Genomic DNA, 26,085 nt, shown 5'->3' on the forward strand with positions numbered 1-26,085 from the left:
CATTGGGATTCTTGACCTCGATTGTGAAAGCCACTTTGGCCTTGGTTGGGAAGACTGTCCTTGCTTGCCCTTATTGCCCTTAAAATTAGTGCGGGATTCAAACTTGTTAAAGCGTTCTGACAACTTTTCTACTATTTCAGCTTGTTCCATCAAATCTTTCCATGTGTGGGCCATAATAGTGCCCATATGAGCTTCTATATATTCCACAAAGTTGTGCCGACAAGTTTGGAGTAGCATAAACAAAGGCATATGTCGACATCGTAATGTCAGATTGTGGTATCTCTTGTTGAGTTCCCTGACTATCTCATTTCCTCTTTATTTTTTAGAGAGAAGTTTGGCTAGAGTGATATCTGATTGCTCCTCATGGAATTGTGAGAAGAACTTTAATTCCAGGTTGGCCCAGGACTTGATCGAACCCTTGAGCAGGTTAACCAATCGAAGGCTACACCCTGTAGGGTGCCAATGAAGAGCTATATGCAACATTGGCGACTTAGACTTTATGGGATAAGGAACAAAGTCCCACTCGATGGGATAGGGTCGAGTGGTCCGACCTTATTTAGCCCAGTACGCTGAGAAAGAGCATTGATCTACTTTTAGATGTCTTCCAAGACATTTGGTTCTTTGCTTAGCTTAGGAAGCGCTAAGGTCTCTAATCCTAAGTGATCAGAATCTGCATCTTCTTGATGCACTTGTTCTTCATCTAGGGAGAATTTGACGATTGGTCATTTCCCTTTGGAAGAACTTAGGCAAGGTTGAGAAGCTGATATGTGCTATTCAAACATCAACTCTAAATGTTCAAATCATTCATTCGAAGCCTTCTTCTGAGCCGCAATCTGAGCAAGAAGATCCTTTCGGTCTGTCATATCTGCTACACATTATTGCTCTTGACTTGAGCTTAGAGTGGCATTTGATGCTATGGCTGAGTTTACGTCACTAGAAGTGGGTTGGTCAATTTGAGACGGAGCTCCCACCGCTTTCGTTTGAAGGAGGGAGAAATCAAAAGGAATTGCTGCTCTGCACTTTGATCTGTTGTGATGATATACACTATTAGTTCCTGGCAGTGTATGTCCAATGCCAGGAGAATATATTAGGTCAGACGAGCTCTCTGCACCTTCATATTCACCTCTAGAAATGACACTTGTCATATTGACTGTGAATTGTTGAAGTTTACCCTTTTAGGTACGTCGTTGTCTTTTAGTCTAAACCTTTAAAGATTTAGGATTGTGGCTTAGACGACTGAAAACTTTTTCCTTTTAGGAATAGCTTTGCATTAACAATTCTTTTAAATGAAATAACTTCTTTGAGAGTCGTACAATGCTAATATTGGCGAGCTCTCTTTAGAGATAGGAACTCTCTCAAATCATCAGTAGTGCCAAATTGGTGGCTTTTTTTTAGAGCCAACTTTGCCACTTTGAGTTTTGGCATGTGAACATCGCTTTTGGCGATGTTGGAGAGACTTTTGCTTAGTGATATTGGATGAATCACATTTAGTAATATTATTTCCTTGTGTAATTTAGGTGAGGTATTACTCCCATTCTTTGCCTCTATCGAGGAACCAAATCGAGGATCACGAGATGCTTTAAAACAAACTCCGAAGGGAGTTGTGGACTGATATCCAAAGTCAGAAGACATAAGAATGTCTAGATCTTCGCTCAAGGTTAGGGTCTATGCTTCTTCACTTTGAGAGAAGCTCATTTGGCTTCTAGTGAAGTTTGTCTCTACACACGCGAGGGTCAATTTAGACCGTGAATTCATAATGTCGTGAATTTTTTGGCAACTTCTAATGGTTATCATTGATGATTGGTTTGAGGAAATGAATTCCTTTAACTTCTTTGGTCAAATTTAACAGCCAACGATTTAGCAAAAGACCCGAGGGTCTTAGTGTCAGATTGCAATATAACTTTTTTACTAGTTTGGAGGAGGAAGTAATCAAGAGGAATTGTTGCTCTCTATTTCGATCTGGTGTGACGATATACACCATTTTTTTTTGACAGTATACCTTCGATGCTAGGAGAGTATCTCGGGTCAGATAGGTTGTCTGCACCTTCATCCTCATCTCCAAAAATGACAATAGTCATGTTGACTGTGAATTCTTGAAGTCTACCCTTTCAGGTGTGTTATTGTCTTTTAGTCCAAACCTCTGAAGATTTAGGATTATGACTTAGATGACTGAAAATTGATTCCCTTTTAGGAATACCTTCGCTTTGATAATTCTTTTGAACCGCTGAAATAACTTCTTTGAGAGTCACACAATGCAGACATTGGAAAGTTCTCTTTAGAGATAGAAACTCTCTCAGATCACTAGTAGTTCCAAATTGGTGACTCTTTTTAGAGCCAACTTCATCACTTTGAGTTTTAGTGTGCGAATGTCACTTATGGCGACATTAGCTAGATTTTGCTTACCGATATTGGATGAATCACATTTAGTTATTTTATTCCCTTACATGAATTTAGATGAGGGATTACTTCTATTCTTTGCCTCTGTTGAGGAAGCAAAGCAAGCATCATGAGATGCTTTAAATCAAAGTTCGAAGGGAGTTATGGACTGATGTACAAAGTTAAAAGACGTGAGAATGTTTAGACCTTCGCTCAAGGTGAGGGTCGATGCTTCTTCATTCTGGGCTAAGTTCATTTGGTTTCCAATGAAGCTCAAACTATATTTGGCAAAGTTCGCCTCTACACACGCGAGAGTTGATTTAGACCCAAAATTCACATCGTGGTGGATTTTACAACAGCTTCTCATATTTGCTGTTGATGATTGGTTCGAGGAAATGAATTCCTTGAACCTTGAATATTCAAATTCAATAATCAGCGATTCAGCAAAAGACCTGAGGTCCTAGTGTTAGACTGTGATACAACTTTCTCGTTGGACGAGAAGTTCATCCCCAGCAGAGTTGCTATCCTATTTAGGTATTTTGTATTGCAATTGATATAGATTGCAGCAAAAAATTATAATGAAAATTCTTTTATATTCCCTAGGATTCTTTTCTACGTGTCGAAGGAGCATCGATTTTGTACTCTATTGACGATCCGACTAAGATAGTAGATGTTGATTTCTAACTTTGTTGCTTAGAAGATATCTCAGTCTTCATTTTGAACTAAAATAGAAGAAAACTGTGTGTGTGTAGTATGGTTGTTAGCCTTTCTTTGTTTGTCTCCTGAATAAAAAATTTCCTCCTCCCTTATAGGCTTAGAGAGAGAGAGAGAGAGAGAGAGAGAGAGAGAGAGAGAGAGAGAGAGAGAGAGAGAGAGAGAGAAACTGTGTGTGTGTAGTATGGTTGTTAGCCTTTCTTTGTTTGTCTCCTGAATAAAAAATTTCCTCCTCCCTTATAGGCTTAGAGAGAGAGAGAGAGAGAGAGAGAGAGAGAGAGACCTTTACGTATAGATTAGGTGACCATTAAAATAGGAGATAGTAGAGGAGCGGTTATGCCCTTAAAAATATCTCTCAAACAGCTAGTCTGGCAAAATTTGTTAATTAATTGGTTGGTAAAGCTCGCTGAAAGTGTTTGGGCGAGGTTCACTTGGACATGGTTGGGCCATCGGTTCTAATTCATTGGTGACATGGCCCACGTGAGTAACTATGGATGAAGTTCGCTAATTGACTGGTTGGCGAACTTCACTAGCGAAGTTAATCAGTTAGCAAACTTCGATTGTTAGTTCGAATTTAACACATAATTCGACTCATGACTTAGCCAACTGAATGATGCGACTCGGCCTAAAGTCCAAATTGGAAGTCAACAACGCTTGACTTAGTCGGGTCAAGTTGAGATGATCTATATGGTGAGCTTCGTATGTTTAGTTAAGCGAACTACGTTATAACTTGTTATAGGCTCAAATTCAAGCTTGCTTGAAGTGTTTAGCCCATGGGCATTTACTTCTTAGATCCAAGCTGAATATTAGCCTAGATAAAATGTATTTTACTCATCTACATGAGGTATACCTCCTTGATAAACTTAGAGTCAAGGAGCTTCTAAACCTCCTTATCAATGTTTGCATCATGCCCGGTCTGAACCGTTGTTGGGGTTACGCGACTGGTTTTGGATCAGGCTTGATATTGAGGCAATGGATGTCCATGTTTTGATTGAGATACATCAAGTATTCATAAGTCTAGGCAAACATGTTAATGCACTGATGCATGACTACAATTGTGTTAAAAGTTTATTACACCAGGTTTAGTGGCCTAAACATGGGGCTCGACCTGTTCACCGCTTGCTTTTGGGGCATCTTTGGACCCTTGACAGCAAGCACATTTTCCATGTCATCATTGGGATGATCTCCTTGATAAAGTTATGCATCAACATAGTTGCTCTCGAGTCCTCTGAAGGGTTACTTGTCCATATAGATTGTACGCTCAGTCCTATTCAAGTCATTGTAATTGATGCACTGATGAAAGATAGAAGAGACAAGTACATTCTCATGGATCCAAGGTTAGCCCAATAGAACATTATATTATGGTTTAGCATGGATGATGTAGCAAGTGACATCCGATCTGAGATCAGTAGTTTGTAGTTTGAACTTTATCTTCTTGAGTAAGACATTGCTTTCAATGTTGAACTCAATGATTTTGGTATTTGTGTGACAAAGTCATCGCAATGGTATCTGAAGGAAATATAATACCCTTTTCATGATGATGTTGATGGTTGACACATGATCAACCTGCATGTGCTCTATCTTTACTGAACCCAAGTACCCCATGAAATAGAGTAGCCTCGTGTGCTTGATGGATGTTATGAGCATGTCTCTTTAGAAATGTCACCTTAGGGAGGCCCCTCTCCACTCGGTGGCAATGTGTGCATGCATGGTCCTCGACCTATTTCTTCAAAAGCTGGATTTGACCGAGAGTAAACCGTTAGCTTATTTAAGGCTTCTTGTAGTGCCATCTTAACCTTTGGGGATAACTATCTCTCAAAGCATCACTCTAGCCAGAATGTTAGCAAGTTGAATCAAAATATCAAAGGGGCATTATCAGCTGGGCCAAGGCCTGTTGCATCTTACTCTAGAGCTACAGGAGGCGGTGTTGTCATAGAGTTTGTAGTCTAGTTGTTAGGTGGGGCTTGACGTCCTTCCTTCTTAGCTTGGTCATATTGTGTGTGAAACAACCTGCCACTTCTGAGTTCTTCTTTAGCATTATGGGCTGCAATTGGTTCCAACACCTCTACCTCTTGAATCATCTTGGTTGTCAGGAGTTTGGAAATCGATCCCTCATCACGACATTGCATATTTTTTATTTACTTTTGCAACTTTTCGATGTTCCTTGGTAGAGGTCCACTATTTGTCCCTTACGAGGTCAGGATGCACCCACATAAGCTCACACCTAAATAAGGATGGGGTTTAGCCCTCTAACCTACTAATTGTGGAAATTTTAGTTGATGATTTTGAGATCTTCTTTGGGATAGGCACTACCCTATTAGCGGTGCTCACATTAGGGAGGTCCTCAAACTGTACGGTGATCATATTCGCCAAAATTTACTTCTAGTCTTCTCTTAACTATAGGGACCCAAACTCATGGATTGTATGGATTATCTCTCTCAGCACAATGCAATACCCCATAGGATGCCCTATAAAGCTATAGAAGATGCAATAGTTAGGGTCATCTATGCGCCATTCTTCTTTTGTCTTCTTGGGTCTCCTGAGTTGAATAAGCCCCCCTTGATGAGGGTTTTAGTTAATTCTAGAATAGCTTCTAGCTTGTAGGCATACACCCGATCATGATCTATTTGAATCAGTTTCACCGTTACGGGTGACCTTCAGCATCATACTACCATGGAGGAGGCACCTAGTTGTAATTCGTGTTGGTGTTAGGGTGGAACTTATTGTTCCCATTCTAATTACTGCTCCTATTGTTATTCTTCTATCTAGGGGATAATAACTATGATGCATCGACTATCATCACCACCTTAGCCTTTCCTTCTAGGTGCAGTATGGTGGCGTTGGGTTCGCCCTTGCCTCTGCCGCTATTTACCTAGTCGGTATGTCACCGAGTTGCTTGAGGATATAGTTTGGTAAACCATCTTAGCAAGCATTGATGATGAACTTCTTAGACATTGCACCCTTTAGTTAAAGAATGTGTCAGTCAAACCTCTCAACGTAGGTATGGACTTTCTTACCTGACTTGTAGAGTTTGTTATGCACTCTTTGATAGGTTATCTTAGAGTTGCTTTTGTGAAATCTCTTGATGAACTTTCTCTTCTAAGTCTTTCCACGAGTTGACAAAACCTAATGCTAGCCTCTCAAACTAATGAAAAGCAGGCCCTTTGAGAGAACCAGTAAATATTCTCACCATGATGATATCATTTTCAAACCATAACTTGGCTTGCGATTTAAAGTGGTACAGGTGTTGTTGTAACAACCCGGTACCATTGAAGCTCTGTACCGTGATGGTCTTATACTTTTTGGAATATGGTATCTCATCCCAAAAAGCTAGATACAGTTGTAAGGTTCCATCATTTAGCTCTCCCTAGCTCTTTGTAAGGGTGTCCACCTGAGTTGTTAACTTGGTCAATATTGCGACCACGGTAGAGTTAGCAATTGTAACCAACTCGTGGTGTCCTGTACTGTAGGTTGTCTAAAATTCATAATAGATAGCTGATCCCTGTCAAACCTCAATCAACAATCTTGACTAAGAAGGTTACAATCAAACGACTTTTATGTCAACAAATGAAAGCTGTATGTGGAGGACTTTTCACATAGATCGAGAGGATTTACAATTCAACGATCTTTCCGATGACTAATGAAAATTCTATTCAGTGGTCTTTACCATCAACTATGAGAGTTACAATCCGACGACCTTCATACCTCAAAACAGCTAAAGCAAAGATTACTGAACAATGGTCTTTGCAACGCTTTACAGAAGAGGTTACAAGTCATTAGCCCCTTCTAAACGCAGAATTCACCTTTGCGTTTTAGTTTTTGAAACGTAGGCGATCCCTGCATTTTCGACCTTCAGCAAACAAAATGCAAGCGGCCAGTGTATTTTTAATCTTCAGCAGATACCCAACTCTGTGTCTCAAGTCTAAGACGCAGAGTTAAGACTCAGAACGCAAGCAGCCCCTGCGTTTTTAATTTTCAGCAAGCACCCAACTCTGCATCTCAAGTCTAAGACGTAGAGTTAAGGCCTACAATGTCGATTTAAGCGTTTGACTTGTTCAAACACAAGCTGAACAGCCTCAAAACCATTTATCCCACATTTTGAGGGATTCTCGCATACGTAGGAGCGAATTTAGGGGTTGGTTACACCCCTTATCCCCCCCTATAAATAACCACATTACTCAACCGAGTAAAGAGGTTGGATTTTTTAGATCAGATCATCCACGAGATCAACTAGAGGGAGGTTCTTGGCAACAAGAAGATCTTGGAGCATCCACCAGCAGCAAAGGATCAGGATACTTGGCTTATTAACCGATTATTCGGTTGCTTATTAACCGATTATTCGGTTCAAACAACTCTTTTTCATAGAGTTTAACACTCGTCCTGAGATATAAAACTTGTTTAAGAGTTCTTAATCATACTTTCCACGCAAGTTAGTTGTTCCAGTGAATTAAGACGTGCGGATCATCAACGGAGAGCAAATTCGATGCGAGCATTCGAGAGAGGCACTCCATCGCCACCGTGAAAAACCCAGACTTAAACAAAGGGGAGAATTCAGATTAATTCTCTTCTCTTTTGTAATCAGAAAATCCAAATTGTAATTGAGATTGAGAGTATACAAATCAAATATATTTCTTTTAAATTTTCTTTTTATTACAAATTTTCCACCAAACATGTACTAATAGATAGATTCGATTGCTCCACGTACCTGAGGGATGAGCTATCTATTGTGGGAAATATGCAATGTTTTAGTAGCATTAGCATGTGTTCTCGCAATGATGGGTTGGTTAGGCACCCTAGTTGACTCATGGTTTAGAAGAGGAGCTTTCAGAGTACTATTGACATTGATCTCAGGAGGGCCAACCATTTCCTTCAAGTTGATTGTCTCTCATGCAAATTGAGAATCCTGATAGAAGTTGGTGACTTTGCCAATAATCTGGCATTCTTATTCATCTAGGAGTGGTATGTCCACCTTTAGGCATCGACCATCATCTGCTCCTACATGCGCTCCATCGCACTTGCCTGACTCACGATTGTCTTCACTATCTCTTGAAGGTTGACCTCCTCTAACGAGTTAGACGATGGCTCAGAGCTCTCATTCGCATATTTGATCGTCGTCTCTTTGTGTTTTGTGCTCGTCGCCTTCTGAGGAGATGCTATATGGACTTCTAATAGTGATGAGTGTAGTGCAGCCAGATTGTTATCGAAGACAAAGGCCGAGTGTTCATTTCAGAGCACTTCTTCATACACAGGATTTGCTATACAAAGGGCTCGGGCCCATGACATTGATTTGCTTTTCTTTAAGAAAGTCTGATATGTAGATCCCTTGTAGTAGTCCAAAAACTCCTTTGGATTCTTACTCAAATTCCCATTTTCAGTTTGATTGGTCTCGAGCCTTAGGTCTATCATATAGACATGAACAAACTCAAGATCATCTTCATTACTAATTTTGGGGCATGTTCTAACGGTGCCTCCTTCTTTTGGGCTAAATCTTCATGAGACCCACATATAGTCGCTCAAAAATAAATGCCCTTGGGGATTGAGTCTTCCTCAATTAGGATGCATGAGATTTCAGTCAGACCTTTGGGCTGGGGGCATACCATGCAACATGGGAAATGCCTAATATTTACAACATGATACGAGCAGTGTTTTGGGCATAGCGGTGAATGAGTAATGGGAGACTGGATGCTGATTGCTGACCTCTACCCATTAGGGAGGGGAATGGGAGCACCTCGACCTCTAGTAGCTTCAGAGGTTGGTGACTGGTTCTAAGCTCTCTACACCTCTAGTAGCTTCAGAGGTTGGCGACTGGTTCTAAGCTCTACCCTTCTCGACAAGGGAGACCTCATAGTCCTTGGCTCTAGCCGTGCATGGATCTTGAGTCTAGATAGTGTACGGGTCACCTTAGCTATTTGACCCTTGACGAGCCCTCCTTGCACATCGTGAGATCACAACATGTCATTCTTCATCTTGCCGCCAGAAGAGGTCGCATATGACACCAAACATCTTTGCAACACCATGAATCTTTAGCAACATTGAGTTTGATGATCATTTGAGCAAAACTTGACTTAGCTTGATGTTCTGCAATGACTAATGATGTGTCCTCACCAAGTTGGCCGTCCATGAGACAATTTGAGTCAGTGGACACCAACTTTAATTTTGAATGTCGGACTGGGCATCTTGGGTTTTATCATACTCGAGGGTTGAGTTCTCTGACCTTCAGGTTGAGGTCCACTTAGCCCTTAACAGAAACTTGATTGTGTAGGTGTCAGTGGGGCTCTCAATGTAGCTCGGTGTAAGTGTTTTGTTAACACCGTAGAAGTGTTTCGTAGTCGCTTAGAGCATCCTTCGACGCTTCTTAAATATGCCTTGTGAGCAGTGTAGTTAGCCTCGACCGTGATGGCTTTGGCCATTATTCTAGGTGTTATATTATTGTCCTATGACATGACTTTCTCCTTGTTGAAGAAGCCACTCCCTACCAAAGTCACCACATGTTTTCGGTAAAAAAGATTCAACAAAGGTTGAGAAAATGAAACAACCATTCTCTTTTATTTATTTCTTTGGAGGAAAGTAACAAATAAATAATGATATAATGCTTTTTAGTTACACTGGAGATTCTGGTAAGCTATGCTGGTAGAGAATAAGTGTCGATTTAGCACTGTCTTTTGAGTTGGTTTAGCGAGATTATACTTGTCCACTGTAAAGATTCTTGGAGATGAAGGATGGATTTTTTGTTGAGGGCTCGCTCCCACTAACAGGCAAAAAGAGTGCTGGATATGACTAAAGATCAATCACTAGGTGACCGAAGATGAACGGATCTTACAAAGTAGACTACCATGTGTGATTTGAGCTTTGCATGGTCTGGGACTGAGGGTATTCTCTCATTTCTTATATTTTAGTTTCTGTGTAACTATATCATTTTCTCCCTATTCCTCTATCCCTCTCCTCTTTTTTTAGTGTAAGGATGTATTTATGATATTCATACTGCACTGCGTTAGGCTAGCTTGGAATTAGGCATGTGCTTATGTGTTAACCCTCATGCTATCTGTAGCCATCCTTTCACATCTGTCACTTCATCGGACTTTCATTAAATGCATTACGGGCACAAGATCTGGCAGATCTAGTTTGTCATGATGATCTCCACTGTCAGTGCGATGTGGCCTCCCCTCTCTCATAGTTCATGAGTAATTTCCATCATCATTATTTTTGTCCCATCATCACATTGTATTGCGACCACCGACCCAGTGTGAGCAATTTAAATGATATACTTAGTTCGGTCGCCGGTTTACCGAAGTCAATGCATTGAGTGGGCGCTGCTTGCTATCAGACAATCAAGAGAGAGGTCCAATTGTGTAGCGATGTCTTGTCATATGTATGGTTTGCAGGGCCTAGACCTATAGAGTAGATTCATACCTATCTCTGCTTGATCAGCTGGTCGAGTTACGTGTAGTTGGTAGTGGGTCAATCAGAATTGCTCGAGTCACACGAGTCGGTTTTGTTGGGAGTTCTACGTCTAGATTGAGAAGGCGTCCTTGGGTTGGTCTTTGCATCTTGGCCTCTCCATTTTTTCAACCGCCCCTCTTCTTGTGGAAGCCTCTCCATATTTTCAACTTTCCCTCTTCTTCTGGAACAATTAGGTGTCTCTTAAGGTTTATTAATGGGTAGCATCCATCTACTGAAATGATCTATACTTTCTGACTGTGTATAGTCATTCTATACTAATATACAATTTTACTTAATAAAATTTTTCTATTTCCTATAGTGGTTATTGTTAGCTAGCAATTAATTACATATAAATTTTTAAATATTAAACAATGCTTCACAACTATTAAAAACAATTTACAAAAAAAAGTAAAAAAAAGATAAGTCGAGTGGGTCTGCCCATGATATGGCTCCCCCCCCCCCCCCNTATGGCTCGTCCCGCATGTTCATGGGCCTGTGAATGGGTTAGGTTGAGGTCTAGGCTCAGGAACAAGGGGCCAAACATGACCCACTTGTCCTGTTGCGGGCGGTGGATTGCCTCATCTTGCTATTGAACTCACACGAGTTGGCTTACGGGACATGTCATCTTGTTCCGTTGCACACCCCTAGGCATAGGGTCAATGCATTTGGCTATTTGTGAATTTAATATAGGTTCATTAAAGAGATCCAGTCTGATTAATATTCTTTAGGTATTTGGTACAACTGCTATATCTTTTATTTATAATATTGCTAAAAAGCCAATTTGATCCATGTATTGCATCCTCATACTTAAATTTGTATGCATTTTATGGAGAGTTTTTGGGTATTACTCCCATTATTCTTCAAACTTTTCACATTCTCTAAATCATAATTCTACCCAACCCTACCAAAAGCTCCAATAATCAACCCCCTCTTCCTTCTCAATCTCCTCCCTAATCAAAGTGGGTTGAGCTTTAATTGAAGGATTAGCCTCAAGGGGTATTAAAATCTTTGACCCACTAACAAATTGAGGGGAGAAGAAAGAAAGGTGAAATGAGTTGGGGTTGTTATAAAGGGAATGAGTATTGGGGGAGTTATTAATGGGTTTGCGTTTGTTAAGCGATGGTAAAAAAATATCAAGTTGTGGAGAGGGGTTAAACATAACAAAATATTCCCTCATTTATAACCCCATCTAAACATAAGAACATGTATCAACACAATTTAAAGATTTAAGGGATTAATATCAAATTACTAAAATTTAAGGGACTAATATCGAAAAACCCCAATGCTTAAGGCTCTCTTTGACAACTTTGAAAAATAGCCTAGCTCACTTTTGAACAAACTCCACTTGACGTAAGTTAGTTTAAACTATACTTTTAGGGCCTGTTTGGATTTGTAGGGGGTGAAGGGAAGTTAAAAGGGAAACTGAGTGAAGGGAAGAGAAGGGAAGGGAAGGGAGTTCCCTTCCCCTTGGTTACACCCCAATTTGGAGGGTAACAATTTTTATACTAGAAGGGAAGGGAGTTCCCTTCCCCTTGGTTACACCCCAATTTGGAGGGTAACAATTTTTATACTATTAGGGGGTGAACCAAGGGGGTAACAATTTTTATACTATTAGGGGGTGAACCAAGGGGAACTAGGGTGAATTAACTTCACCTCCTAAATATTCCCAAACAAGATGAATGGAGGTGAATGGTTCCCCTAACTTCCCTTCACCCTCATTCCCCTCAGTCCAAACAAGCCCTTATTGAAGTAGCTCTAGTTTACACTTAGTCGGGCTAATTTTTATACTGGAACATATTTGGGTCATTCTAGCCTAGTTCTCCTTTGGATCAGAAGTGAGTTGGTTTATTTCTAGCAGAGAGACCGAAACATATTTGGGTCATTCTAAGCCTAGTTCTTTTTTCAACCAGAACCAGAAGAGAATCTCGGGCTACTGAGCGAAGTTGAGTCTCAAAAGAACTGATTTGCTCTACATCTTTTTTAATTTACCGAAGCTAGGGCTGAGCAAGTGGACAGCTTTGCCAACCTTTGGCCCATTGGGCCGAGCAGGGCTAAATAAATCCGGATTTTACCTCACCTGGTTCACCGAAATAACGAGATAGGAAAAAGTCGCCAGAAGCCGCAAAATATCTCGAGAAATCAAGCGATCAACAGAGCCCGAGGGCAGCAGCGATGATGATGACGAGGTTGAGGAGCCAAGCGCTGCTGATGGGTTCCTCCTCCTACCCGCTCGCCTCTGCGCTCCGTCGCGTTTCTTCTCTCCCTCAGCGTTCTACGATAACACCACCCTTGGTTTCTCGCCGAAGCTTGAGGGTAGCTTCGTCTCCGTCGAGGTCGAAGCTGGAACCTCGAGGGGCTTCGACTGGAGGACCTCGGTCGAGATTCTGCGCCGTGCGCGCTTCTCATCAGGCGTCTGATGCGGGGCCCATCGACTCCAACATGATGCAGTCCATGGAGACCAAGGTCCTGCTCTATCTCTTTCCTATCTCATTATTTATCGCTATTTATTTTTAACTCGTTAGTTTATCACTGCATTGAATGATAATTCCATAGTTACAGTGGGTTTAGTGCATAAGAGACATAAATTAGTCCCAAAGGGAAATTGTATTCGCACCCTCTTATTTGCCTCTTCAAATAGGCAACCATGAGTAGCATTCGAGGAGGAGGGGGGAGGATAATATCCTATGGTTCTTTGATGCTTATGAGTAAGATTGCATTTTGACATTCTTTTTTATTCGTGTGCGAGCAGATTAAGGAGCAACTAAATGCTGAAACGGTGATTGTTAAGGATGCTTACGGAGATGGTCGACATGTCAGGTTAGGTTCTTCATCTTCTGTTTTGACCTTTCAGCGCATGCTTTCCTTTCAAGTGATTTCTTTTTGATGTTGCTGCTTTCTTATTGGTGATCACAGTGATCTCTGCAGTGTGTTTTCACTTGTCAGATCGTTTGATCTGTGTTCTGCATTTTTTATCTCAACTTTTGTTTGATATGTGTATATATTAACTTGCATGCAGAAAGATGTCATCTGTTGAGGACGATTTTCTTTGTAGTGTTCTTAAATTTATGGGTGGGTGCTGATTGAAAACGTGGTCTAACTGTACTCACCCATGTATGACATGCACGGTTCTGGGGCCTTTGTATTCATGAACCTTAAGTTCTAGATGCACAGTTCCGGAGCATACTAACTTATTCGTTCGTTTTCCATCATCTTTGTTTATTTGGTGAAGAGTTCTGTAAGCAAAAATATTGGTGGATTAAGGTCTCTAACAAGTTTGTACCAGACATGCCACTCCATTAAAACAATCTCGGCTTCTTAAATGGTGGCACTATTTGATGTTGCAATTTTAATGTACACAAGTTCCACACGGTTCCTTCTTCATATCATTAGTTGATATTTCTCAGCCACTAGAAGATATTGTGATTTGATGCCAATTATTCCACTTCGCTTATGATTATCACAGTTATTTCAGAAAGTTGTAAGATGGCTCATTTCTGCAGCTTTGGTTTTCTCAAAATGAGGTTGTAAGATATGCCTAGTTATCACCTTTTGAGCTAGGCAGACATGTTTCACTTTTGGATACAATCCTAATGTCACATTAGGCCCAAGTGTCTGCTTTTAGTTTGGTATCGTTCAGAAAATTCCATTGCACTTGAAAATATATTTTTCACCACTGAGTTGCTCTTATGTCTTAAGACACTGATTCATTCTTCTACATACATTTTCTACCATGTAAACTACTATGTAGGCCTGTGTACTTTGTTTTCAGCTTCATCTTCTGCGGTTTCTACTTTTGATTATTAGTTTCTCACATCCCAATTTAAGTTTCTAGTGCTTCAATTTGTTGATGTCAAGTTTGATTTTTTATTTTAGAGCATATAAAAATTGGATATTTGTCTTGATTTTTTGGTTGAATCAAACAATGACTCCATAAGGCAGACTAAATGCTCTTAAAGAATGGGTAATATAAGCTTGGTGTTTGATGGTCTGTGTTAAATATGCTTGTTCGCAATGCACCATATATCACTCACAGGCTGCGTAGCATGCATGTGGTTGACTGTTGACATTCATACAGCAAATATTTAGAGCACTGAAGAAAGTGTATGTTTAATGTAGAATCATCAATATGAATAGAATGTAAAACAATTCTATTTTTCCTGGATTGTTTGTATGTTACTAGGGATCTGCAAGGATTTTTAACATCAAGAGTATGGCTCCTTTTTCCTTTTCTTTCTTTTCCTTTTTTCCTTTTATTTTTTCTGTTTTTTTTTCTTTTCTAATTTTTGGTGTTTGGGTGGGGAAGGGAAGAGGCAATACTGACTCTTATTCTTTGGAAAAATGGTTGGAGAGGCAAAATTCGATAAGGTGTTTCTTCTTTTGTTCCTGCCCTTGGGTATCTAGAGTACCTTTGAACGATAGATCACCAGTTGATTTTACCCTTTTGAATCTTCTCAGTGGGTTAAAAAATTGGTTGAAGCCTAAAAAATTGAAGTCATTTGAAGTTCTGGATATACTGTGAAAGTCAGTTTGATAAATGGAATAAGGAAATCAAATTAAGTTGTTTGGGCACTGAGTCATCCCATTTTCGTGTGGGAAGCATCAGAGACACTATGCTTGTCTGATTTACCAAGTTATCCCATTTTCTTGTGGGAAGCAGTGTCCAAAAATCTGCTCTACCTGGCCAAGTACTCGCCCAAGTGCTCGTACCCGACACCAAAACATGTTGGAAAGCTCAAACTTGCTTGATTACATGGTCAAACTGTATAAACAAGCAATCAAAGAGTATGCATCCCTCAACCGCATAATAAATTATGCGAGTGTATTATATACCCGACCCTACCCGCACTTTGTTACCCTAAATTCTAGAGCATTGTTCTAGATGTTTCAAAGTTAGTGACGGATTTCAACACTTCCCCTCATCGCCAACTTTATTAAGCAGTGCTCTCGTTCCGAGTTGTCAAAATTCTCCACACTTGGAAGGATTTAGGCTCTTTGTGAAAATGTTTGCTACTTGGTATTCGGCCTTTATACGTTACATCACTATTTCTCCTTGCTGTACTTTTTCTCTTATGTAGTGATGATGAATCTCTATGTGCTCTGTTCTTGCATAGAACACTGAATTTTCTGCCAGTCGAATAGCTGGTTGATTGTCGTAGTGGAGAGGTACTGGATAATGAACTACCTGATGCAGATTACTCAGTAGTTGTAATAACCATGTACTCTCTTTGACTGCCATTGCTTCTGCTCTATACTCTGTCTTAGTAGTCGAAAGTGACACCATAGATTTCCTTTTACTACACCAGGATACTGCTCTTGTTCTAAGATTTGAATACATACCTCGATGTTGATTGGCGAGTGTCATTATATCTAGCAAAGTCCGCATCACAATGTCCAATGACTTTAAATTCTTCTCCTTTCTAGTATAGTAGGCCAAACTCAATATTTGTCGAACTACTCCTAGATGAGATATCAAGCCTTGGAATAGTTAGAGACTACCAACAAATTGTCGGTACATAGTTGAATCTTCTAACTCTTTGCCTTTTTCTGCGCATAGTCTTCTATTTACCTCCATAGTTTGGAAGAAATTCAATGATGGATGCACCTTGGACAAGTCAGCATTGGTTATACGTCCAACACAGAACTGCACCTTCTACCTCACATGTACGTGCAACTTAGAGTCAAAGTTACATTATAACTGTCACTCTTAGACACTAAGTATCTTTCAAGTTTGAAGACCTTGCAATACACTTTAGGACTCTGGAAGTTTGTTGTCATCACAAATGTGAATGTTGGATTAGCAGTTCTGTGCTCATAAAATAGTTTGTAGTTATGAAGAAGACACATTATGTTAGTTTGAAATCTTTGAATAATAAAAAATATTCTTCAAGGTTTTACTTTGGCGTGTGATCCTTTCTTCTCATGATGCCTTCACTAGGCATTTGGTAGTTTTTGAAGGTTGATGTAGTGGATCTTCGTTGGTCATCTCCCTGTTTCAGTATATCTAGAGTTTCATGGCCCAAACTCGAATGTTCCAAAAACAAGTCTTGGTCCTTGTGCACTTACATGGTTCCCTTTTATTTGTTGCTCGTCTTAATGCTTCCTCGTCGCCCTCTCCAAGTCATATTAGTATTTCAAATTTCCAACTTCACTTTCATACATTTTGCCTTTTGTTTACATCTGCTAATTCTGAGATTCTTGTATTTCTGTTAGAGTTTAGTCTGATGAAAGTAACATATGTCGCAGACTTGATGGTAAGTAGGAATGGACTTGAAAATTGAACTATGAAAGACTACTTTCAATCGTGAGTTTCTCTAGCTCTTGGTATGTGGAGGCATGAATCTGCATTGCTAGTGATATTATCAATGTTTTTCATGTTAAGTGGGCTAAATAGATTGGTGCTCGTGTAGTAGTGCAAATGTTTCCTAATGTCTCAGACCTTGATTTTCACTAGGTGATATTAGGGGCGGCATAAAAATGTTTGGGAGGGTCATTGAGTTCCCCTTGTTCTGTACCCCCTGTTGTTAGTGTCAACGTTACTGAGCAGATGTTTTCATTGAGTATGGCTGATAGTTGCATATAGGCTTTTTTTGTACATGAAATACTTGTTATTTTGCTTCTTACTATCAAGCTGTGGAGTTGCGCTCGTCCTTGTATAGAAGACATTATTGGTTAATTTCTGTACGCATGTGTGATTGCCTTCTCTGATGTGGGGCTTCCATTCACCTTCTTAGAGAAACTATCTTCATCTTGGTAGTTTTTCTCCTCATGATGGAATTTTATGGATAAGATAGAACAGATAAGTATTTCTATGCTCATTGTTTAAGAAACTATTCTTTTAAGCTCACATGACTCTAAATGTATGAATTAGTCTATATTTCCATTTCCTATTATTTTTGAACCCGACGCCCATAGTGGCCTATATATTTGTTGTAGAATTTGTAAGTTTTCATAAGTACAAAGTTATCCTTATGGGTCCAATGATACATTGTTTTCCTTTTGCTGTGGCCTTCTCACTTTACTTTGGATCGCTCGCAATTGACCTATTGGATCAGAGGCAGTGATGGGGGCAATGGAGGGAGAGAGTAAAAGCAAGTGAGAGAGGAAGAGGAGTAAGAGATGGAGGGCGGGAGTCATTACATTGTTTTTTTTTTTTTTGCTATTTGTTTCAAATTACAACTACTCAATTTAAAAGTGAATCAGTTTCTTAGAGTGGGCTGTTTTCGGGTCAAAAAGTTTACAATTCATAAATATGCAAAATATTACAATTGTTCACTTCTTTCATCACAAACAAAAATTACAAGTTTGATTCTGTGGAGGTGTGGCGAAAGAGACCATATCATAGCTTCGTTGATCACACGAACAAAGTTGCTTGATTTTATTGTTGATGCTGAATTTGGTATGAGGTGAGGTCTATAATGAAGAACTCAAACTCGTCATAAAGGGTTGCCTTTGATTGCCGAGCTAAACATTGATGAAGTATAGTTTGTCTTGGGGGGATCACCTCCGAAAGATAAATGTCATCCTAAACGGTGAAGAATACTAAGTTTTGATTATCAAGGCAGTCAAATAAACAAACTATTGCCAATAAAGACGAAGAACTTCTGGTTTGCAAGGGTTGAACTCCATATCGTGGAGCTATTGGGGAAGAACAATAGCAAATGGTAGTCAAGAGAGGGAGCCAATAACTAGCTCATTGAAGAGCCATAAAAACGTTGGAAATAGGGCAGTATTTATAGGCTGAAAACTGCCTATGATGTGGAGCTAATTCGTGTTGTGGAGCTAACATTGCTATATTGGAATTAAATGTTGCGTAGTATTGTGCAATAACTTTTCAAAACTTTAGCATCAAGGAGCTACCAAAGTCAACGTTGTGTAGCTAAAATTGTCAAATCACACTAAGTGCAGCATGGGCTATAGTGACTTTATTAGCTCCACAACACAATGCAGAGCTAATCCAGCACCGTCTTTAGGAGAGCAGTACATTGCAGATCTGATGCATTAATTGCAAAATCTCATTGAAAATTACAAGATTTTGACCTCTGACATGGGTTATTAGCAAACTGAGCTATTGCCCTTGGTTAGCCTCACGATGGTCACGGAGCTAATGTGCTTCAGCTTGTGCGGGGTTCCTTCTATGTGGAGCTATCCAATCGAAGGGCAATATCTCGTTGGGGTCAACAATGGGAACTCCATATGATCATTTGATAAGTCCACTGGTCATGTTAAATGACTTAACTGCCCCTCACTTCACTAGATTGGGTAGATCTTGCCTGCGTTTTTGAATGCCTACATGGGCAAAGAAAGAAAGAAGAAAAGCTAACTTCGTAGCAGTTAACTAAAGGCCAAACAGTTATCAAAATTCATGTTCCTTACACCTACTTAATAGTATCAAGTTAGAAGGTAGAATTGTGGCAAAAAAAAAAAAGACTCCTTACAAACCTGGTATTTTGTCATTAAGGAATTGTCAGCTCCTCTACAATGTATTCCAATGAATTTTGATTATGTAAGGCACTTAAATCGGCAGGAAGCTAATTATAGAGCCAATGCATAGAAGACCAATTGCGAAACTTTGAACCTTGCTATTGTGGAAAATTAAGATGATGTTAGTGAAAAGAAAATATGCCTACCAAAGTTTGATGATAGTTCTGGAATTTCATGTCAAATTTCTTTTTCCCTGTTAGTGACAATGTTTTCAAGCTCTGAGCATGAAATTTGAAATTGTTTGTGGAAGATATGGTTGGAGGCTCTGTCTGGGGAATTTGGGAATTTGACGAGTAATTCAACCATTTAAATTAGCGATGTGATTCATGTGAATACAATGCGCTGCAGGGATCTTTATGCTGCTCTTCTAGAAAAGCTATCAGGCAAAGTGTATTTGCATCCAAATGGTCAATGTGTGCAACTTATACAACTTAAATATGGCCAGGTCTGGAGCAAATTGGATAGGAAAAAAACCTTCCAATTAATGGATCAATTATGCTATTTGGTCAGTTTGGTTTGATTAATTTTGAATAAACTTGGACTAAAGTGAGTTAAGTCTATAACCAAACAGAATGCAACTTGGGAGTGGATCAAAGCCAAACAGAACGTAGGTCAAAAGCCAATTGCATATCATGGTAGATTGAGGTGATCAATGTACTGACTAACTAACAAATTTACAAATCTAGAGGTTAACAAAGGAAAAAGAGGATCAAAATTTGTCAAAATCTCTAGGGGTTGAATCAATTAAAGGAAAAAAGAGGTTCACAATTTGGCAAAAACTAAAGATCTAGACAAGAATTAGACCAAAGTGAAAGAAATAACTATATTTCTAATTTTTTGACACAATCATCATCATTGTTTTAAATATCGGCCGATAATCGATATTATCGGTCGAGTTATCGGATTATCGGATTTGGGAGCTCTCCGCTAGGATAAATTGGATTTTTAATCAGTTATCGTTTTTCTAGGTTTATCGGCGATTTATCGGCGTTATCGGCACTTATCGGCCGATAAGTAAGACTTTTTTATCGGGATTATCGGGATTATCGGCCAATTTTGACTAACATTATATTTTTTTCAAGGCTATGATGCAAGTTTCGCTTTTTACAATTGGTTAATGATTCTAAACATGATGATTTACATTTTAGTATGTTTATATTTCATTAAGCATGATTAGATTATATTTTTTAATTGTTATATTATATATACACATCATCCAGTATATCACTCCGATAAATACTACTTATCCCCGATATATCCCCGATTTCCACTATCCGATAAGAATTTTGGCCGTCCGATAAATCCCCGATAACCGATATTTAAAACCTTGATCATCATATCGTCATCACTTCTTGATGTTCATCATCACCTCTTCATATTTGTCATTACAAATATTTACTTATTCATTGTTGATGTAGGTTTGGTGAGAAGGAGATCTTAATCTGCCATCTCTTTTTTCACCCTTATCATAAGCAACTCACATGAATTGATTAGAAGAATATTTTTTGTCATCTCGGTTTGTTTAGACGTCTTCTCTTTTACTCTAACTCCTTAACACATGTTTATTTGAATCGACTGAAAGAAAATTTTCTGGTCATCTCAGTTGATCATCAGTTCATCATGAGGTTTCTCAAGTGGAATTTAGATTAAATAGTAAATGTTCTATGAATTGGAATCTAAAGAACAGATTGACTGCTAAAACCAAACGAATCGAGTCAAGATGGCTCTATTCGGTTTGGATCTCCGGTTAAACTAAATAATGCTTGGCCCTAATGGAAATGCTCACAAAACTTATCCTTGGATAGATCATACTTTAGAATCTCAAGAAAAAAATGCTTACTATACGATAGTTTATTATGTGAAACTTCTCTTTTCTTTTACCTACATAGCGTAGGCTTTGGGAAGGGAATCTGAGGTATATCTAGATGTGGATGGACGAAAGAAAATGTAGTTTTGTTCTTTCCAATGTGTCTATAAGAAATTATTAATTTTACCAAACTAGAAGCAGGGTGAAAGATATCCAAAAAGCCATGAGTCTATACTTGGTAAAGACATACTAACAACCTAGCAAAATTCCAAGAGCACTAATCTTTGGGTTGGTGATGTATGGATAACCTCAAAACTGAAAACTTCTACAGGAATAACTCTGAACACTGATAGTGAAAGATATTCCAAAATCTGCTATTAGCTTGCACTTGATAAAAACATTCTAACAACATATCAAAATTCCAAGAATCTAATCTTTGTGTTGGTGATGTATAGATAATCCTAAATTAAAAATGTACTAGAGCTACTTTGTACACTGTTGTAGTACTCAGTTTTATGCTCTCATCTGGTCAATGCATATATTGTCAAAAATTAGTAGAGGATGTGAAGACTATCAGATTAAATTCCTTTCCTCGTTATTTAAATAAGAATGGTGATAAGAGTCCTTGGTTTAAGATAAAGAAATTGACATGACCTACTTTCTTTTAACAGATGAAAGTCAGAAATTAAAAATCTTCGACACTTAGGAACTGTTGCTTCTGTTTATACTTGTGATGTAAGTTCATTACTCAAACTAAAATTAAGTTGTCACTTATGATATAAGTTCATCGCTTATGTTAAATCGAGTCATCACTAGCCCTACTCTAGAAAAAGAATAACCACTCATGACAGATCTATAATGTAATTATGACTTCGTGTAATTTTCTATATGTTTGTGAATACATAATGTAGACAGACATTCATAATCTTTTTAAAAAAAGGTTAATGTGTATATGTAAAATTTATAAAAATATGGAACCATATAAAAAACTTTGGCAATCTTTTAAATAACTTTATGGATATTCAATCATGCTCCATCTATGGCTTCTTATGATGCACGAATACGGATACGGGATACGGATACAACACAGACACGAATACGGGATACGATAAAATCCAAAAAATAAGATACGGGGATACGACAAGGAATTTTTTTAAAAATTATTGTTATATAAAAATTATTATTATATATAGAAAAATTTATAAAATTCAACTAACAATCTAAAATATGATTCTATCACAAAATAACAAGTTTGTAAACAAAAAGTAACTCAAGATGAAGTGGAAGCTAGTCCGATGGTTTCTTCATTGCCTTCATCATCAGCAAACAATACGGCCTCCATGGGTTTTTTCTTTTTTTCTTTTGTTTGAGTCAGCTGAGGATCAAATTGAACAGGAGGTTTGAGAAATAGGGATGAGTTTTTTAATCGAACGGCTCGGGTTGGATTTTAACAACCAAAACCCCAAGCCGTAACCCGAATAATCGGTCCTTCGCGAATCCGCAGCCCGTGTCAGAAGCCTCTTGTGGACCGTGTCCGACTCTAATACTTGATCGTCTGCACCCGTGTTGGACTCTGTCCATTTGCACGATTGCGGACGAATCCTGTGTCCGTTTGGTTGGACATGGATTCGTGGCTCGGGAACGAATCCGCTGGCTTCAGAGTCCGATGGAATTCTCACTGTAGGAAACTCCGCGCTTTCAGATACGCGTGGTGTTGCACATTTCCGTCTCAGGAATGCATCCTGTGTCAATGATAGGGATATGCAGAGAGAATTTGATGATGTATTCATTTCCAAGATTGAGTACATATAGTATAGAATGTAACAAAGTATCCTAAATGGTAGCAATTTGTTACGACAAGAGAAAATATAATATTTCAAATTTACAACTAACTTGTCTCAACATACATGAATCAGTTACAACAATAATTCAAAAGCATTTGAAATTTTAACAATCCCCCTCAAGTTGAGAGTGAATATCATGAACAAGCTGCTTGTCAAGTAGAGGAACTGATTGCAACCAAGTGGCTTTGTAAACACATCAGTACATCAGCAAGTTGAATATGGTTTGGCACATGAGATAGTCGGATAAACCCATCCTGAATTTTATCTCACAACACAAGATGGTAATCAGTCTTGATGTGCTTTGTGCCCTCATGAAACATCAGATTGGAGGCAATGTGAAGTGCAACTTGATTATGACAATATAAGGTTGCAGTGTTGTATGGAACACAAAGATCACGAAGCAAATAACTGAGCCAAAAGATTTTCTTTGGACTTAATATGTAGTGGATGCCAGTGCTCTGTACTCAACTTCGGCGGAGCATGATACAGTTTTTTGCTTCTTCGATTTCCATGGAGTTGTACCAAGGTACAATTACCTGGGGGAACATCATGAAATGGGGCAAGAGGCCTAACAATAGTTAGACTACGCATGAAACATGAAAAATGAGAGGACAGTTGGTAGCAAGGTAGGATGCCACTTCTTGAAGATGATTTGATGTAATGAAGAACTCAAATTGCAGCTCACCAGTGAGGTTCATGTTGTGTGCTCATGAATTGACTAAGAAAGTTGATTGCACAAACAATATTAGGTCTGCTGATTACCCAATAACGATTAAATTTAGAGGGATCTAAAAGAAAAGGTCCATCATCTGAATTGAGTTTGAGATTTTGCTTCATAGGAAAATCATTAACAAACACCCCTTAAAAAACCAATGGTAGTGAGAATGTTTACAGTATATTTTCTTTGAGAGGAAAAAATCCGTCCTTAGAACGCGCCACTTCCAAACCAAGAAAGTATTTGAGTGTTCCCAATGTCTTTTATTTGGAATTTGGAATCTGAAAACCGCTTGAGAAATGCAATGTAGATTTGATCATTACTCGTAATTATGATATCATACACATAAACAAGAACAACAATGAGTAGATTGTCTCTCTGAGAAGTAAATATGTAGTAGTTAGCTTTGGATTGAATAAAGGCAATCTCAAAAAGAGCCATGGAGAACTTGGAAAATTAGTTTTGTGATGCCTGTCCCAGTCCATAAAAGTGACTTGTTTAGATGACATACTTTCATCTCCCATTGCTTTGCATGACCGGGGGGAAGTGTCATGTACACTTCCTCTTCAAGCTTTTCATGTAGAAATACAATTTTCCTCAAGATTTTTCGTAAAAAAATAATCTGAATTTAGAGATCAGATTGAGATGATGAGATTTTAGATTGAATTTTTTTAGTGAGAAATAATTTTTGGCAATTCTGTGATGATGCTTCAAGAATAATAACAGAGAGGATTTGGCAGTGATAATGACAAAAAACTAACCAACTGGAATGGTGATAAATATGCGGCGAGAACCAATCAAAGAAGACAACAAAGATGGTGAGATCTAGCTGAAGAAGACGGGCCGTAGAAGATGGCTATGTGATATTGATGGAGAAGACAATATCTAAGCATCATGAAATTGTGTAGTTGATGAAATCGAGGTCGAAGCTGAAAGTGGGGCTAAAACTGTTGAGGTGAAGCGCTGTGCTTGCGGAAAACTCCCTCCGTGATCCTGAGATATAGAAAGTGGGGAGTTGTTTTCTAGGATCGAGAATATGGCTCTAATATCATCTAAACGGTAGAGATATGGAGATATAATCTTCTGACGTATTCATTTGCAAGATAGGGTACATGTTGTGTAGGATCTAACAAAGTATCCAAAATTTTGTTACCTTAAAAGAAAACAATATTTGAAAAATACAACTTATCTCAACATACTTGAACTGGTGACAGCGATAATTCAAGAGTATTTGAATTCTTCAACACATCAAGGGAAAACATTTTGGTAGCCGAAGACCCCGGGATCACCTGTTGAGCAGTCTTTGGGATGTCTGGGCTTGTTTCATTCTGTTTAGGTAGTGGATTAGGCAGTGGATGTGAGATTTATTTTTCTTGTTCTAGACAAGTTTGGCACCATTGGGGTATCTTCAGATCCAATTAACTTATAAAATTCAGCTATTTGTTTGTTCACAAATACACCAATTGTAGTCTAGCTTGGATTATCTCTCTATTGTGGCAAAAATAGTATGCTTACATTGATATTCCTGTTTTCTGCAGCATTTATGTTGTTTCAACTGCATTTGAAGGACAATCTGCCGTAAACAGGCAGAGGATGGTGTATAAAGCTATATGGGAGGAGCTGCAAAGCACCGTCCATGCTGTTGACCAAATGGTTACTAGCACTCCAGCAGAAGCTAATAAGACAAGCACCCCAGCCGAAGCTAATGAGAATCAGTAATAATTCCGAACTTTAGACGAAAGAAAATTCTTCATTTCCTTTAAGAGAACATAAAGCCTTATTCATTTAGGCTGCATATACTTATTTTATCTCTATTTTGTGGCACTGCCTCACTCCAGATGGCATGTCTTAATTACTTTGAGTTATTATTTACTGATCGATTCTGTCCCTTGTGGTTGAACCGCTCTCTCAAAACTTATAGTTCAAGGTCAATGCGGTTTGGCCTCCATGCCACTTCCCTCAGTTTTGACCTTCTGATCGTCGTTCGCTTCATGTCTCTCTATATGCTTGATTGCAGTGTTACTGAAAGGAGTGTAAGTTAGGTCAAGGTATTATAGCGGCGTATACCTCTCTTCTGATGAAAGAGAAGAATGATCCCACCTTTTTCGTTTCCTTCCTCGTATTCTTCCTATATAACCAACTACACTTTCTGATGGCAGAATCTGTGGACCGTGGAAAGAATCAGTTGTTATCTGCAGGTGGCTTCATTTCTCTCCAATGTCAGTGGAATCGAGTCCACGTAGTTGAGTAGGGAAATTAATTTGTCGAAGTCCAGTTGTTTTCTGTAGGCTGCAATTGATGGGAATGTAGGCTGCGGTCCTTTACGTGCATAATATTGATGGTGGTCCCTTTGATTCTTTAGTTTGTCCTTGTTACTTCTCTTGACTTGATCCTGAGTGCATCTTATGGGCTTGTTGTACTTAGTTAGCCAAGCAAGCTTGTACTTTCTCGTTCTACTTGCAATTGAGAGGTCAATAGATTCGGCTGGACCCGGTTCGAGTAAGCTCGTGGACTGTAGGAGTTATTTGTTTATACAGACGAACTAAAAGTTGTTTTAATTCTATCCGAAATAATTTGAGTACTTTAGGAATTTGCTTTGGGATATTTGAGGTACATCTAAAGATGGCTGTTGTTTGCTTTTGCTGAACAAGGTGTCTCTGCACTTAAAGTTTGTTTTAGGACCATTGACTTACTCATGAGACTGATGT

At 38.9% G+C, this 26,085-nt stretch overlaps 1 protein-coding gene across 1 annotated transcript; it reads left to right on the top strand.

The window, feature by feature from the left end:
• Window positions 12,601–25,265, top strand: LOC109837792 (protein BOLA4, chloroplastic/mitochondrial). Its single transcript, XM_020406149.1, has 3 exons — window positions 12,601–12,993; window positions 13,280–13,347; window positions 24,916–25,265. The coding sequence occupies exons 1-3, from the start codon at window positions 12,703–12,705 to the stop codon at window positions 25,094–25,096; spliced, it is 540 nt and encodes a 179-aa protein (XP_020261738.1). The 5' UTR covers window positions 12,601–12,702; the 3' UTR covers window positions 25,097–25,265.

Source organism: Asparagus officinalis, chromosome 4 (assembly GCF_001876935.1).
Source record: "Asparagus officinalis chromosome 4, Aspof.V1, whole genome shotgun sequence".
NCBI lineage: Eukaryota > Viridiplantae > Streptophyta > Magnoliopsida > Asparagales > Asparagaceae > Asparagus > Asparagus officinalis.

Coding starts and splice junctions, on each gene's coding strand:
- LOC109837792 (XM_020406149.1), top strand. CDS start 12,703: ATGATGATGACGAGGTTGAGGAGCCAAGCGCTGCTGATGGGTTCCTCC. Junction 12,994..13,279: donor TGCAGTCCATGGAGACCAAG/GTCCTGCTCTAT, acceptor GTGTGCGAGCAG/ATTAAGGAGCAACTAAATGC. Junction 13,348..24,915: donor GGAGATGGTCGACATGTCAG/GTTAGGTTCTTC, acceptor TGTTTTCTGCAG/CATTTATGTTGTTTCAACTG.